This window comes from Sturnira hondurensis, unplaced genomic scaffold (genome assembly GCF_014824575.4).
Source record: "Sturnira hondurensis isolate 20B ecotype Veracruz unplaced genomic scaffold, ASM1482457v3 Scaffold0025370, whole genome shotgun sequence".
NCBI classification, from domain to species: Eukaryota; Metazoa; Chordata; class Mammalia; order Chiroptera; family Phyllostomidae; genus Sturnira; species Sturnira hondurensis.
The window spans coordinates 13,126,215-13,143,210 of record NW_028098001.1 but is presented as its reverse complement, the minus strand read 5'-3'; the positions used below and the strand labels follow the sequence as shown (position 1 = coordinate 13,143,210).

The 16,996-nt window shown below is 39.5% G+C and overlaps 1 protein-coding gene across 1 annotated transcript in view; it reads left to right on the top strand.

The window, feature by feature from the left end:
* The window catches only part of SH3BGRL2 (SH3 domain binding glutamate rich protein like 2), a 59,961-nt gene that overhangs the window by 27,039 nt on the left and 15,926 nt on the right, over positions 1-16,996 (top strand). The window contains exon 2 of the mRNA XM_037039270.1: positions 9,471-9,656. Within this exon, the coding sequence (XP_036895165.1) occupies positions 9,471-9,656 (186 nt within the window). The remainder of the gene's footprint in view (positions 1-9,470; positions 9,657-16,996) is intronic.

Here is a 16,996-nt window from a genome sequence, read left to right as displayed (position 1 = left end):
AGGGCCAGAATTAAAAGCAGGGCAATCTAACTCTAAAATATACATTCTTTTTATTTTTTAAAATATTTTATTTATTTATTTTTAGACAGAGGGGAGGAAGAAAGAGAGAAACATCAATGTGTGGTTGCCTCTCATGGGCCCCCTAGTAGAGACTTTGCCCACAGTCCAGGCATGTGCCCTGTCTAGGAATCAAATTGGCAACCCTTTGGTTCACAGGCCAGCACTCAATCTACTGAGCCACACCAGCCAGGGCTAAAATACATATTCTTTAAAAAAAATTTTGTTCTCATTGTCCTCCATTTATGCCTCATTTGTCTTTAAACTTGCTTTCCCAGAATTGCTCATATTAAATGTCATTTTTTAAAAATCTATCTTAATTCAAATTGATTATGTCCCTTTATTTACTAGTGACTTCCAAGGTGCCAGGGTGCTGCACTACCTGTGTACACACCCTGGGATTCAAACTTGACTAGACATGTCGGGAAGCCTATGGAAGGAATCTGGCAGGGGTTGCTTAATTACGTAAGTTACCTGGCAGCCTTCTGGGAAGGAACTAATCCTATAAGAAGAGAATGGAGGAGGCAAGTTTACTTAGAAGTCAGTGCCACAGAGTAGGGGATAAGTCTCAGTCAAGTGCAGTACAACTTACTTAGCCTATCCTCTGATCTAATCCCTGTGGACTTGTGGAGCCACGAGATTGCCAGATAGAAGTATCTTCACAGATTTACGTGGGTCCCCGAGTGTTCATGCCACAGCAGCGGATTCAGCAGCAGCAGCCCAGATAGCTTATCATCCAGGCAACTGTGAGGCTGGGTCACCAGGGCTTGGATGTGGGCATTGGGGTCCTCTGCAGATCTGAGTCTTGCAGGGGTCCCGAGTTGAAAGGGTGAAGATTTACTGTCTTGGTGCATTCAGGCTGCTGTAACAAAATACCAAAAACGGGATGGCTTACAAACAACAGAAATTCCTTGCTCACAGCTCTGCAGGCTGGAAGTCCAAATTCAGGGTACCAGCGTGGTCAGACTCTGGTAAACTCACTCTTGCGGTGCAGACTGCAGGCTTTTTGTCATGTCCTCACATGGTGGAAGGGGCAAGGGAGTTCTTGGGACTCTTATAAGGACACTGATTCCATTCATGATGGCTCTGCTGTTGTAACCTAATTGCTGCCATCTGACCCCCCCCCCCAAGTTCTAACATCATCACTTTGGGGGCTAGTTTTCAACAAATGAATTTGAGGGAGACACATTCAGACCTTAACACTTACTGATACAGTGGCCAAGAAGGCTGCCTCAAGGCACAGGGAAGGAACCTGCTTTAGAGAGGGAGATAATTGGGGGAAATGGCTAAGGGAGATAGAATCCTGTGGTAGCAGTTGGAAGAGGAATCAGGGCAATATTTGCTTATTTCTCGGTTGCCATCAATTTGAAAATATATCAACAATGTAACAAAAAACACACGGGCAAAATAACATACTACCTTATGCACTTGCAATTTTTGAAATTAACTGACAATAGCATTTCTTTAAACAAAATCACATCGAATTTTCTTCAGTATCAGTGTCAATGTTAAAAGTGAAGGCTTTAAGGGGAAGCATTCACAGGAACAAGTATAAAGGACACATGGATAATAACTAAGGTGGGGGTGGAAATGGGAGGGAGGCGGGGAGCACTGGGGGGTGGGCAGGGCTGGGAATATGTCAGAAAACTGTACTTGAACAATAATTTTAAAAAAGAAAAACGAAGACTGTCACATTCAGGGTCTAGAAGTTCTGAGTTCTTTAGGGTATTTACAGTTAGATGTAACATGCTAGACACACCGATTTTAAATCCATACAGTTTTAGCATTCACTGAGAAATAGTAGTGTTTGATCTACATTTCTATTTGACTAAACTTTAGTACCTTTGTTTCTGAATGAATTACTGAGTTTGATCTCTTAAACATCACCTGGAAATCTTTGATGCTCAGCACTGGAGTGACAATTCTTTAATCATCCATTCAATTAATATTTACTGAAGGCCTCCTGCTTGCCAGTCCCTTTGCTTACAAAACTGACATTGTGGAGAGAGAGTTGATCATAAAAATGAGTACAGAGATAAAGTTTTAATAAATTTAGACAAAACTTCAGCTCAGGTTGCTAGAGAGGCTCTCCAAAAAGGTGATACTTAAGGTATCTCATTTTAAATGGTAAGAAAATCAGCACTGCTGTTGCACTCATGTCTGCTTGTGAGAATCCTGTCTATTCATTAACGAATATTTACTGTCTGCTGTGTGCCAGATGCCATTCTAGGCTCTGGGGATTCAGCAATGAACAGAACAGCAGACAAGAATCTGCAACCCTTTGGAATTTATGTTCTACTTGGGGGGAGGTGGGTAAACAAACACACACAACATACAGTATGTGAGAGGCTAGGTGCTAAGGTGAAAAACAGAGCATTGAAGGAGAGTATGAAGTACTAGAGTGGCTGGTAAAATCACATGGTTAGGAAAGTCCTTGCCTAGTAAATGAACTTTGAGCTGGAAATGAACATCTGGGATCAGCCCAGAGTTGGCAGACCTTTTCTATGAAGGGCAGCTAGTGAATACTTTAAGCTTTGGGAACCATAGTGCCTCTGTTGCAACCTCTCCCCTCTGCCATTGAGAGGCAAAAGCAGCCCTAGACAACATTGTGAGTGAGTGGGTGTAGCTGTCTACCAATGCAACTTTATTTATGGTCACTGAATTTGTATTCCATATGCTTTTTACAGGTCATGAAATGCTAATATTGTTTTGATTTTTTCCCAACCATTTAAAAATATAAAAACAAGCCAAAGTGAGGTAGGATCAAGGGTGGGAAGTGGGGGTGGCTGGGGTATGGGGATAGCAAGGGGGGGAAATGAAGACAACTGTATGTGAGCAACAATAAAAAAAGTCAAAAAATAAAATAAAAAGTTAAAAAAATAAAAGTAAAAATATAAAGACTGAATTTGGTCTCTGGCTGGTGTGGCTCTGTGGATTGAATGCAGTCTGCAAACCAAAGGGTCGCCAGTTTCTTTCCCAGTCAGGGCACATGCCTGGATTGCAGGCTGGGTTCCCAGTGGGGACCACATGAGAAGCAACCACACATTGATGTTTCTCTCCCTCTCTTTCTCCCTCCTCTCCCCTCTCTCTAAAAATAAGTAAATAAAATCTTTTTTAAAAAAAGACTAAGAGTGGCCTGTGGACCATAGTGTGCCTGCCTGTGCACTGGCTTCAGAGATTTGGCCGTGTGTGTTCCCTGCTCTGGATAATGGGTAGTGGCATGTGTTTGAGTGAAAAGATGAAATGTACCTTTTGTGCTTTTGTAGATATCTCCTCCTTTTGGCTTCAAAAACTGTGTTGTTGTTTTATGAAGAAAATGAAAACCCATCTGGTTATTCAGTGACAAATATTCACTTCACTTATATTAAATTCATGTCTTACAGCTTTTATTTCTAGGTTCTGTTGTGCGGTAGCAGCTTTTATTTTCAATCCATCATACTACAGTATTTCTGAAGGCATTGTAAGTAGCAATTAAGAATTTAACTAAATAGCATTGCAGGGAGATGCACACTGTAGAAAACTTGATAAAGAGCGGGTTAACTAATTACAGGTTTGCTGTCTCACACAAAGGTTTAGAGTAGGCTGTGCCAGACTGGCCGACACCAGTAAAATGTCATCAAGGGCCAGGGCGCCTGCCCTCTTGTTTGACCATCCTTAGCATATGCCATTTGTTTTCACATTTGCAAAAATGGTGAAAACAAACATCTCTACGCCTCCATGCACCACTTCGAGTGTCTGCAAGGGAGACAGAGAGGGAGGAAGGGCGAAACGGACTCTGTCTTTCCGTTCATTAAGGGGAGCCCTCCCAAGGATCATCTGCCTGACCTCGTGTGGGCCAGACCTGTGTCATGCGGTCACCCCAAGTGGCAGAGGAGTGTGGGTAAACAAATTTTGTAGCTGAGCACGTTGCTTTCCTAAACAAAACCAGGCTTCTGTATTAAGAAAGAAAGGGAGAGAACTTACTGGGTAGTAGCTAGCATTTGTCTGCTATGGCTTCTGAAGAAACCAACTAGGAGTTTCAGGTCCCTGCCTTCCACTCGTGGCTGCATTGACGTGAGTGAAGGCAGTGACTGTTGTCCCACAATTCTTCTTTTCTGTTTGCTTCCCAGATTTATTTTGATACTGGTTGTGGGGTATACTTCATTTCAGAACAGTCAGATGTGGGGAGAAGAAAGCTCTTAGTGGTAAGGAAATGACTGTATAAGTTACTGTTATTTGAACTGTGGGTTCATGCCCAGGCTTGAAGTGCCCTTGGTGCCTTCCTGTTGCCACAGGGGAAGCCTTTCTATTGCCCAGGGTCCTGCTGTCTCTGGGGCAGTGTGTCCCCAGCCACTCGAGCGGGAGCTCCCCCAGTCCCAGGTCACATTCACCTTGGCGTATGTTAAAACCAGTGCTTGGTGGCATGATGCATCTTCCTTCCTGATGTTCATGTCACAAACATCCACGTGAAAACCTCTTTCTCTAGGTTAAATTTCTCTTTTTTGTTTATTTGGGTGATTTACTGTAGTATTAGTTAAATGTCTGTAACCTTAGCTCCTTTTTAAAATCTTATTTTAAGTGCTCTGAATCCTGCTGCATGTTTGGGGAAACCTGATTTGTGTAAAATGCTGCATCTCTGTGGCCGTGTACTGCTGCTCCCCTCGGGCTGTGAAGCTCTGTGTGAAGCTTCTTCTCTCTCAAAACAAGTTTCTTCTATTTAACGTTTTGACTATTGACACATTCACGTTGTTCAAAAAGGTTTAAAGTTTACACATGTGGAGAGTGAAAAAAAACCCTTGCTCCCACTTTGTCCTCATTACCCAGTTTCCAGTCCCCCAACCTCTATAATCTTCAACAGTTTTTTAAAATGTAAATACAAGCAAATACAAATGGTTTTATTTTTCTCCTTTTCTTTTCAGAAAAATATGCCTAGCTTACTCACAGTTCTGCTCTTTGTGCTTTTTCACTTACATATTTATCTTGGAGACCTTTTAATAGCAGTGTTAACAGTACAAACAGTTTCTCCTTTTGTCTTTTTAAGGTACGCAGTACCATAGTGACCTCTTTGAAACACAGACCTGGTCAGGCCTCCCCATGCTTTCCCCTTTAAAAGCGGAGATACCGTTACTTACCTTTCACTCCCCACATGACTGTCGGTCGTCACCATTGTTAGTGAGGAACTGTCTTTTGCTCCCTGAGCATCATCAGTGTGCAATTATGCATTTGAATTCTTTTAGAACAGCTGTTTCTCTTTTTTTCTTTAGTTTTGCTGAGCTATAATTGATATAACATTGTGTAACTTTAAGGTGTACAGTGTAATGACTTGATGTATGTATGTATGTGATATGATGACGACAGTTCAGTTTAGTTAACATCCATCATTTGAGCTGTAATCTTCTGCAATACAACTTTCAAATATTGGCTGTAAGCGGGGAGAGGTGTTGAGACATGGACACTTTTAAAAACTGATATTTAAATGGGAATGTAAATTGACATGGTCTTGTGTTTTTTATTGGGGTATATTTGACATACAACATTTGTTTCAGGTATACAACACAATGATTCAGTATATGTGTATATTACACAACACAATGATTCAGTATATATGTACACTGCAAAATGATCACCACAGTAAGTCTAGTTAACCCCCATCCCCACATCATGTTACACATTTCTTGTTTGATGACACTTTTGAAGATCGACTTGTTAAGCAACTTTCAAACATACAATGCAGCATTATGAACTATAGTCACCATGCTGTACGCTACATCCCCAGGACTTATTTATTCTATAACTGGAAGTTTGCACTTTTTGACCAATGTGACCTTGTTGAAAAGCAGTTTATCTATCAGGAGCCTGAAAAATGTTTCTGCCCTTTCACTTGGCTTTCATTTGTAGGGCTTTGCCCGAAAGTGGTTCTGTGAGACACAATAAGAGATTTATAAATAAAGATGCTCACTACATGATAGTGTCTCTAGTGGTGAAAGTTACAAGTACACTAAGTATCCAACAGTAGAGGGTAGTTAACTGTACATCTACATGATGGAATTGCCAGGGAGATACTATAGTTTATTCTCTTGAAAACTTTTAATGACGGGACAGTATATATGATTTATTGCTCAGCAAAAGGAACAAGGTGCAGCTGTTTTTTTACCCAGTGTGATCCTGTGAAGGAAGAGACCAACTGAGCTGTATAGGGGGTTATAGTCCAGCGATAACTGCTGTATGTGTGTGTGAGAGATCTATGTTTGTGTGTGGGACGGGGGTGGGGGGGTGGGTACACAAAGACACTGTGAGTGTCTTTGATGTGTCCTAGTATTGAGAATGTGTGAGTTTTTAGGTACTCACAGTGTGATGTATATACATTGTTATATGTATATACATCATATGGGAAACCAAGATTTGGCTGTATAACAGCTTCATTATCACTCTCCTGAACATTTGAAATGTGCTGGATATGTAGATTTCCATACAGTAACACCAAATCCAGGCTCTTGCCTCTAGTTAAATTTTGACAGTGGTTGTCTGGGTAATAGGATTGTAGGTAACTTTTTGTTTGTTTTTACAATTTCTACACTTTTAAATATGTAAATACATTCCTTTTATAGTCAATTTACATTGTGCCCTATGCTCAGAAAAGTATAGACGTCTATTCAGAAACCAGCCTTGTAGTATGAAAAATAGAGACACTTATTAAAGAAGATATAAGATACAAGAATATTTTATGTAGAACAATGATGCATCATTTCCCTTCAAAGTGGGCACCTTGGGACCTCATACAGTTCTCCAAGTATCTCTTCCACTGTTCAAAACGCTCTGCAGAATCCTTTGTTGGAATTTCCCATCAGCTGTCCCATCATATTTTCCTGAATCTCATCTAAGACCTTATATCTCTTCCCTTTCAAAGGTGGTTTTAGTTTTGGGAAAAGCCAGAAGTCACGAGGCACCAAATCTGAGCTGTAGGGGTGCTGAGTGATTTGATGAGTTGCCAAAAAACTCTACATGAGGTGTGATACACGAATGGGAGCATTGTCGTGATAAAGCTGCCAGTCACCAGTTGTCCATAGCTGCAGCCTTTTTCATAGTATTGCTTCTCTCAGCCCATGAAGAACATGGAGGTAGCACTCCTCATTCATTGTTTGGCCTGGAGGGGTGTGCTCATAATGGACAACACCTTGCCAATCAAAAAACTCAGCTGACGTGGTCTCGGTCTTGCTGCGACTTTGCTGCGCTTTCTTTGGTTGTGGAGAACCAGGCATCTTCCATTGGGACAACTGGGCCTTTGTTTCTGGATCATAGCTGTCGACCCATGATGCATCTCTGGTTATGACCTTCTTGAGGAAGTCTGGTTCATTGTTAGCAGTTTGAATCAAATCATTAGCAACTGCAGTACGATGTTCCTTCTGTTCTGGTAACACAAACCACAGAATGAATTTTGCCACCCTACACTTCATGCCAAAATCCTGCATCAAAATCTTGGGTGCAGTAGTTTTGGAATCTCTAGATCAGCTTCTAGTTCTCATACTCTCAGGCATCGGTCTTTGTTGATTGCAGCCTGTACATGTTCAACACTCTTAGGTGTTCTGCTTGTTGCAGGCCTTCCAGAACATGGATCACTTTCAACAGATTCTTGACCATCTTTGAAGCATTTATGCCACATTTTTATTTGCACTGAACTCATTTGCATCATCCTCGAAAGGCTTCTGAATCATCTAAATAGTTTCCACAGGGGAATGTTCGAGTTTAATGCAAAATTTAATGTAGATTTGTTGCTGTACTCAGTCATTTGGAATGTGACAGCCACACAGTCCACATGCTCACTCAATGGTGTCTACTGCCCCCTCTGACTGTTACAGTGAAGTTGTCATTGTTCGTGCATGCATATTCCAATCCAAACTCCTTGGCTGCCAGGTTACATTGATATCATGCATTCTGTTCTCATTATGTTAACAATGGCTGGACTTTTTCTGGACAGACCTCATATGTTCTTCCAAAAGCAGCAAGGGCTACTAAAGAACAATTTTCAATAGGGGAATGACATGATTATCTTGACAAGAACACACTGGGATCTTGATCAAAATAGGTGACTGTTTTGACCTCAGGAATAATAAAATCTACTCTGTAGGGAGAATTAAGCAGGATGGATGACACTTTTTTTGCAAGTTGAAGTTTTGAAATAATATAACTACATTTCTGAAATCATATATCAGGAAAAAAAGAACTTTTTCAGAAATTAAAAGTGGCTTAATTCAAGAAATTAAGATAATGCCAATATCAGTTTGAATTTATACAGTAGTTGTCTCATTTAACAATATCATGGCGCTTGAAGATGTCCTATTTTGTCAGCTTTTTATTTCTTACCAGCTTTGCTCTTATTAGTCATTCATAGACCTCAACCCAGTGATCACAATCTTTTTGCTCATGGCATGTGGCCGATTTCCAACTCAGACATTTACCATTGAGGCTTTGTGGAGAAGGGTTGGTGGAGGTGATTGCTGTGTGACAGTTTGTTTTTCAAACATTTTTATTTCCTGTGACAAGAGGTCTTTCAGGCTGCTTGACCTCTGAAAATGATTCTCTGGCCATTATAAGATTTACTTCATCACTTAAGTTTGTTCCTTGGGCAGATTTTCCAGAATCATTTAGGAAAAGCAAGCTTGTTTTCTCATGTTTCACACACTGTTTTAAAGCAGTGAATATCGTCACCCCCATCTAAATTAGTTATTAATATAAACACTTAAATTAAGAAGATTGGTAACATTTTGAGAACTACAAATATGTTTTCAGCTCTTGAAGAACATACCTGACCTCTAGTGACTGAGGAAGGAAACATGAAAGATCAGAGGAATGAAAAGGGTTAACAAACAGATTTCAGAATTAAGTGGCGCTTGTTACTGACTCTCACCTTAGAAGTGGAGAACGTTTTTCTCTTATGAATCGTTGAAAGGATGTTTTCACGCCAGTGTCTTCAGTGTGGAATATCTAAAGGAGGTTTCTGAGAGGGATAAAAATATTGCTGCTCCTAGGAATCAGTGAAATGTTGGCATCTCAGATAGGCCATGCATAGTCTTCAAATGGTTTTGACTAGAGAGAGCTTTCATGACTGTAAATGTCACCTCCTTTGGGTGTGAGGGAGGAGGGGTTGTGGCCCTCTCAGAACTACGTGAATCCCTCATCTCATACCTAGTCTGTTATTCTAGGAAATCAGACTTGTGCCCCTGGGTTCTGGGGAGTCCAGGTGAAGACGTTATGGTTTCAGGACTCCCTTAGACCTCTGCTGGATGCCCACGGAGTGGACAGCAGATAGCACCTACATAAATCACCTCTTTTCTGTATCAGTGACCTCTGACAATAAGAAATCAAATCTAGTTTAGTTTGGGAATATCTGCATATTGTTCCAGATGAGCATTTCTCTGTTTGTTTTCTCTCATTAGATAAAGAAGAAGCAGCAAGATGTGGTTAGATTTCTGGAAGCCAACAAGATAGAGTTTGAGGAGGTGGATATCACAATGTCAGAAGAACAGAGGCAGTGGATGTACAAAAACATCCCCCCAGAAAAGAAGCCTGCTCAGGGCAACCCTCTGCCACCTCAGATATTTAATGGTGACCGGTACTGCGGAGTAAGTTGCTAAACTGTTACTACACTATTTCTTTGCATTACTCACTTCAAAGAGTTACCTACAGTACAGTGGGTTTTTCAGTGAGGACTGTAACCTCTTCATCCAGTGCCTATTCAGGTCCACGAGTCTAGCAGAGGGTGAAGTTAAGGAGGAAGGGGTATGAGTCCGAAATCACAGACAGTGTGTGAGTCTGAGTACGTGTATGTCTAGGAGTTTTCCTGTCTCCCTGTTGGCTTTGGAAAATGGGGCAGGAAGGGAAGTTGTGGGTATGTTTTTATCGTGTTCTAAATTTCAAAGCATATTTTTTGATTAATACATTTTGGGGAACAGACTGGAAGGGGTAATTATTTTTGAACCTTTATCCCTTTATGGTATAAAAAGCTAATAGCTTATTATAACAATATTTAATTTTTATTATAGTGAGCCAGATGGATTATTATGAACATCTAAAATACGTTAGGTGCCTTCCTGCCATATGTAGCATATGAGAAGATGAAGTCCCTTTCGTCTAATTCTTTATTTTCCTTCTCACCCTTAGGTTAAGAAAAAAATCAAGAAGTTTCTTCTTTCTAATGAGTAGTTAGAATTTGCCTTTGGCCAGAGCTCTGACTATATAAGTCAGTGTTTATTTTGGGACTCATTACAGTGCTTCAAGGATGGCCTGGAGAAGGGCCAGGGGCCAGGCCACAGTGCTCAGGTGCTTGAGGGGAAATGAATAGCGGGGTTGTCATTAGGGTGGAGAAAAGGGATGGCAGAGTGTTTTTGGTGGTTTGAAAGGGAACAGTCTCCAGTGTGCATAAGGGAGAATGAGACATCAAAACATAAAGCCATAAGGATTGTAGACAGTTTTTACATACATGTCAAGAGGAGAATGCTGAACATAGCACTAGTATTAACTTCATGCTGACTGTGGTGCTTTTGGAAAATCATCTCTCTATAGGTCTCAATTTTCTCATCTTTTAGCAAGGGATGATAATATCTATCTTCATGGAATATTTATGACCGTTCCTAAAGTGCTTTTAAAGTAAATTATTATATAAGAATGAAGGTTATTATTGTGGGATTTTTAAATATCATGATGTCATATATTGTTAGGGTAAGAATGTGATGGATTTCATCCATGATTACTGAGTCTAGAAAATGTACTCTTGCACCTATAGCCCAAACTGAGGTAATAGCTGAAAATGTGGAAACTGTACAGTATGAAATTAAAGTAAAACTGTCAAATAATGCTAGAAGGCTTAAAGAAAAACCTTAGTTTTCTGTCTCTCAGATTTTGCAGGTATGAAAGTGCCATTACTCTGGTTTGGTAGTTGAGTGGTAGTTTAGCTGGGTATAGAATTCTTGGGAAGAATTTTGATGGTTTGGCTTTAATATTCTTCAACTTCAGTTTCAAGTTCTGCAATTGTGAAGTCTAATGCCATTTTTCTTGATCTGTCATTTTTGTCAGTCTCTTCTTTGCAAGGTTTTAAGATCTCTTACACATATGTGATTTCTAGACTATTTTTGGTGCATTACTACAATATAAACTATTTTTCATTTATTAGAGTGAATGCTCAGTAGGTTCTTATAATCTTAAGAGTTATATAATGGAGTCATTAAAAATGGTCTTATATGATTTTCTTTGAGAATTTTTTTCCTTGTACCTTTTCTCTGGAGTGCCTATTAACTTAGCTATTAGACTTCTTACACTGATTTTCCTAATATTCTTTTTTGTTCGTTTGTTTTGTTTTGTTTTGTTTTGTTTTTGGATTGTCCACTTCTCTAACTTTTTGTTCTACTTTCTGGGAGATTTTTTTAACTTAACCTCTGAATCCTTCCATTGAAATTTTTCATGTCATATTTTCCCCCTTTCTTACTTTCTGGTCTTTTCTTTTTAATAGTGTTGTGCTTTTGTGAGATGAATGCAAGATTTTACCTCAACGGACATACTAATATGATTTTTTTTGAAGTTTTCTTCTCTTGCCAGTATTGTCCCTGTTTCCCTAAGTTTCTTATTTTTCACTTTGTTTGTATTGTACTTCTCTCTGGAGTGTGTTGGGCTTTCCTCAGCTGTTGGGCGATTGTTGTCTTTTGTTTAATAGGTGAGGCACAAGAATACTCATTAGAACCTGTGTTTTCCGCTGGACTTTCCTGCAGGATGATTGGGTAACCTGTCAGCATTCTCATTGCATATAGTTATAGTAGTAACTGTAAGTCTTTTCTCAGATGATACTTAATTTTTTTGGAGAATGGCCTTCTAGTTTCTTGCTTTGGAAATATTAGCCTGGCTGATGGCGTTCTGGCCATGTAGAGTGAGAGAACTAGAGGGTCTCACTATCTGTTATACACGTTTTTTCACTTCCTATCCCTGTGTTCACCCCCATTGTCTTCATTGCTGGTGTTTATAAGTTTGTTGCTTCCCAGAAACCATGTCTGTTAACTGTGTACCTTCTAGCTCCTTTGGGAGGCACCCTGGGAGTCTGACTATTTTTCAAACAGTCCCCTTGTTTTCTGATTGCCCACTCACCCCACCTTCACAACAGCAGATGCCTCCAGTTCTTGATGCTTCCTGGGGGTCCTGCAGCTTGTGCCTTGTTGATGCTGCCTCTGCAGACACTAAAGGCTGACCGCCCTGCACTCTGACAACCCTCCCCATTTCTCTACCCACTTCCTGCGTATGCTGTAATTCAGGGCTATAGATGTCTCCTAGCTTTATCTTTTTTTAAAATGGAGATCCTGGCTTTTTAAATCTTCGTTGTTTTGTTGACTTTGCAAGAGAAAGGAGGTAGAGACATCTTTGCTCTATCATCATAAAAGCAGAACTCTTCAGAGCCCTTTGAATAGAGGAATGTATTTGAGTGTAATATTGTGAAAATAAATCTTATTTTTACCTGTTTATGACTTTCTGAATCTCTATGTATCTTTGCCTTTTAGAGTCAGTGGAAACTTTTTCAGATAGACTGGTATCTGGCTAGAGGCTACAGATTGATTAAACCGTGCCAGATACACTGCATCTTCCCTGCCTGAGCAGGGTCAGTCCCGTGGTGATGGTCACAGCAGTGCTGGTATTCGCATGCTGACGTACAGTCTGTTCTGGCAGGAGTTTTGAAGACAGTGTCTGCTCTCATAAAGGTCAAGCAAATTTGACTGACAAAAGAAAAAAAAGCATTAGAGGGCAATTAATAACCATGGCCTCATACATTCCAGCTGCTCCTGTATACCTTGCTTTACCCAGTGATAGTTATGAGTATTGTTCCTCAATTAGATAACCTGTGGAAAACTGCTACATTGCAAGTGACAGGACCCAGTAAGTAGGATTCTCCTACTTCCTGGAATTGACTAGAAACTTATTGCTTTATCTTAAATGGATGAGCTGGGCAGTTGAGACATACACAGCTGCCAAGCTACATGGTAACCAATATGGACAATTGTCTTCTCTTTTCAGCCTTTTGTTATTCTGCCCATTGGGAAGTCCCTATTGAATGGAAACTCCCTGGCATGCCTCATCAGTTCTTACTACCCCAGAATTTGAACTTGGAGGGGATGATGCAGAAATACATGATTAATTGAAGGTTAGCATTGAGTGTTTGAGATGATAGGACCTGAGAAAGCCATGGCTGACGTCTTCATGAGACTGATCCTGAGGTGTGGCCTGGGTGAACTCTTGGCTACCCAGATGTGGAAATTACTCCTTTTTTTCCTGAATTCTCCAGGTTTAAATGTAGACTATATGAACTCCCCACATTATCTCCATAAATCCCTTCCAAGTTGTCAGTGTCCATTTGTTGTTTGTCATCCAGAACTCAAACAGGCATGGACTGATTGTTCATGCTGTCTCCCTGGAGTGTCCTACCATGATCAGGAGTCTTCTCAGGAAATGGGGACCTAACAGTAAGTGTCCAGACACCCAGGATTTTCTGATGGTTTTAGTGTCTGATTTGGGTTTTTGAAAGTTCATGTCATCATGTTCAAGATACAGACTTTGCAGTCTTAACTGACAAGTGTGAAATGCACTAGAAATGACAATCCTTATATCTGTAAAAAAGAAGAATATTTACTACCCTTACATTTCTTTTTATTTCCTCCCTATTAAGCACAAAAAAAAGGATTTGGATTTCTTCATATATTTTTTGTTTTATTATTTACTAAAATATTTTTATTGTGGCAAAGACATATATAATAAAATTCACAGTCTTAACCACCTTTAGGTGTATCGTTCACTCATGTTAAATATATTCACATCGTTGTACAACAGGTCTCCAGAGCTCTTCAGTTTGGCAGGACTGAAATTTTATACTCATTAAACAGCTCCTATTTGTTTCACCATGGCCTCATACCCCTACCCCAGTCCCTGGCAACTATCCTACTTTCTATCTCTATGAATTTCACTACTTTTAGACACCTCATAGACATAGCTCACACAGTATTTGTCTTTTTGTCACTGGTTCGTTTCACCTAGCATAATGGCCTCAGCATTCACCTGTGTTGTACATCTTAGTCCTTGAGGCTGGTATGACACAATCCTACTGACTGGGTGACTTAAAAACATTAGAAACTTATTTTGCACAGTTCTGAAGGCCAGAAGTCCAAGAACAGGGTGATAGCATAGTTGGGTTCCAGTGAAGGCCCTTACTGGGCTGCAGACTACCAACTTCCTTCAGTGTTCTCACATGGTAGGAGGGACAAGAGAGGTCTCAGACCTTTTTTATGAGGGCATCAGTATTTCACATACAAATTTTGGCAGGATACACACATTCAGCGTAGAGCATTGAAACCGTGACAAGATCTCTTTCCTTTCCATTGTATGTATATACCACACTTTGTTCATCTGTGGATAGACATTAGAGTGGTTCCACCTTTTGGATATTGTGAATAGTGCTGCTATGAACATGGGTTTATAAGTATCTCTTTGAGATCTTGCTTTTAATTTCTTTGGATATATACCTAGAAAGGAGATTTCTGCATCAGATGGTAGTTCTATTTTTAATTTTCCTAAGAACTGTCGTACTGTTTTCCATTGTGGTTGTGCCAATTTAAAGTCCTTCCAACAATGCACAGGGTTCCAACTTCACATCCCCGCCAACGCTTGTTATTTCCTGGTTTTGTTTTTCGAGTACACATCGTAATGGGTGTGATGTGATATCTCATTGTGGTTTTGATTTGCATTTATCTGCTGATAGGTGACATTAAGCATCTCATGTGCTTGTCCATTTGTATATCATTTTTGGAGAAATGTCTGTTCACATCCTTTGCACATTTTTTTCAATCAGATTATTTGATTTTTTGTTTTTCACTTGTAAGGGTTCTTTGTATAATCTGGATACTTACCCCTTATCAGACATCTAATTGGTAATATTTTCTGCCATTCTTAGGTTGCCTTTCACTCCATTGGTTATATCATTTGATGAGCAAACATTTTTAAGTTTAACATATTCCCATTTGTATATTTTTCCTTTGGTTGCCTGTGCTTTTGGAGTCATATCCAAGAAGTCATTACTTGCCTAATACTGTATCATGAAACTTTTCCCCCACTTTTTTTTTTCTTATAGCAGTTTTATAGTTTTGGGCCTTTATGTTTAGGCTTTTAATTCATTTGTAGGTAATTTTTATATATGGTGTAAGATGAGAGTACATGGTCATTCTTTTGCATGTCCATAACTAGCTTTCCCAGCACTATTGTTGAAGAGACTGTCTTTTCCCCATTGAGAGGTCTTGGCACTTGTGTTGACGATCATTTAACCACACAGTTGAGGGTTTATTTTTTTGAACTCTGTTCTGTTACATTGGTCAATATGTCTGTCTTTATGCCCGTATCCCACTGTTTTGATTACTATAGTTTTACAATATGTTTTGAAATGAGGATGTGTGAGTTCTTTAAAGTTTATAGAAACTTTAGAGTTTTAAAGATTCAGTATGAATCTTTACTTGAGGGGTCCCTTGAGATTCAGTATGAATTTTAGGATGATTTTTTTCTATTTCTGCAAAAATGTCATTGAGATTTTGATAGGGATTTTGTTGAATCTTTAGATCACTTTGAGTCATATCCACATCTTAACTGTAGTAAGTCTTCAATATGAACATGGAGTGTCTTCATTTATTTGAAGTGTGTCAGCATTCATTTCTTTCAACAATATTTTGTAGGTTTTAATGTGTAAGTGTTTTACTTCCTTGGTTAGGTTTATTCTTAAATATTCTTTTTGTGCTACTGTAAATGCAATTATTTTTAAATTTCCTTTTCCAATGATTCATTATTAATGTATAGAAACACCAATAATTTTTATATGCTGTTGTCCTGTAACCTTGCTAAATTAATATATTAATTTTTATTTTTTAATCAAAACTGGTATTTATTTAGAAATGGGAATGCAGCCAAATTCCAATTGACCAAGGTCACATTAACCAGTCTGTAGATTAACCATCAAGGGGGAAAGCGTAGTGACCATTTAGGTAGTCAAGGCAAGTGGGTGCGGCTGAGGATGCCAATACTCAGCAGGAGAAGGTGGGGAGAGAGATGGGTGTACAGTGGAATGTGTAGCTCAAGTTACTCATGTAAAGCCCTGTCTTACGTACAATGAAGAGAGGACAGCCCAACTGAGAGACAGACAATTTTTATAGAAAGGTAAACTGATCGTTTTCCACGAGGTTACTTATGTTTTAAAGTGTTGAATTACTCTTTTGTACTTTTAGATGATACTTACAGAATGTTAAATTTGCACCCGAACAGTGCATGTATTGCTAACCAAATAAGCTTCAATTAAAGCACTTGACCAGTTTAAGTAATAATTTGGCCTTTCCCCATATTACCTTCATTAATTAGAGCATGAAGGTGGACTGGAGGGGGTTGGACTAATCTCAGGAAACACAGGAAATCTCAGTGACCAGCAGAGGTTCTTTGTGATATCTGCTCCTCTGTGCTGTCTTTCCAATATGAAGAGACAAGGAAATGTATTACCTCACATTTGGTGGAGGCTCAGAAGCACAGCACGAGAACACCTGAATGTATGACTTGTGTTGTTTCCAACTGCAGTGTTTATTTAAGACTTGTGAGAAGATTGTTTGGGATAATTTATTTTAATTGTGTTTGGGGTCTTTTTGGAAGCATGAAGAACCAAGTCCTTTAATTATCAATTTTACAAATCCCTGATTCATACATATAATTTTATTTTTAATGAAGAAATATGTGTATGTGCATATACAAGGTTTGTCTTAACAAGGTTTATATTAACAACTGTGGTTAATATAACAAGAACAGTTTGCATAACCCCGATGTAACCTGGCAGCCAAGGAGAGTGGACTAGAATGGGCTTGTGTGAACGATGGTGACCTCACTTTACTAGTCAGTGGGGGTGGAAGTCACA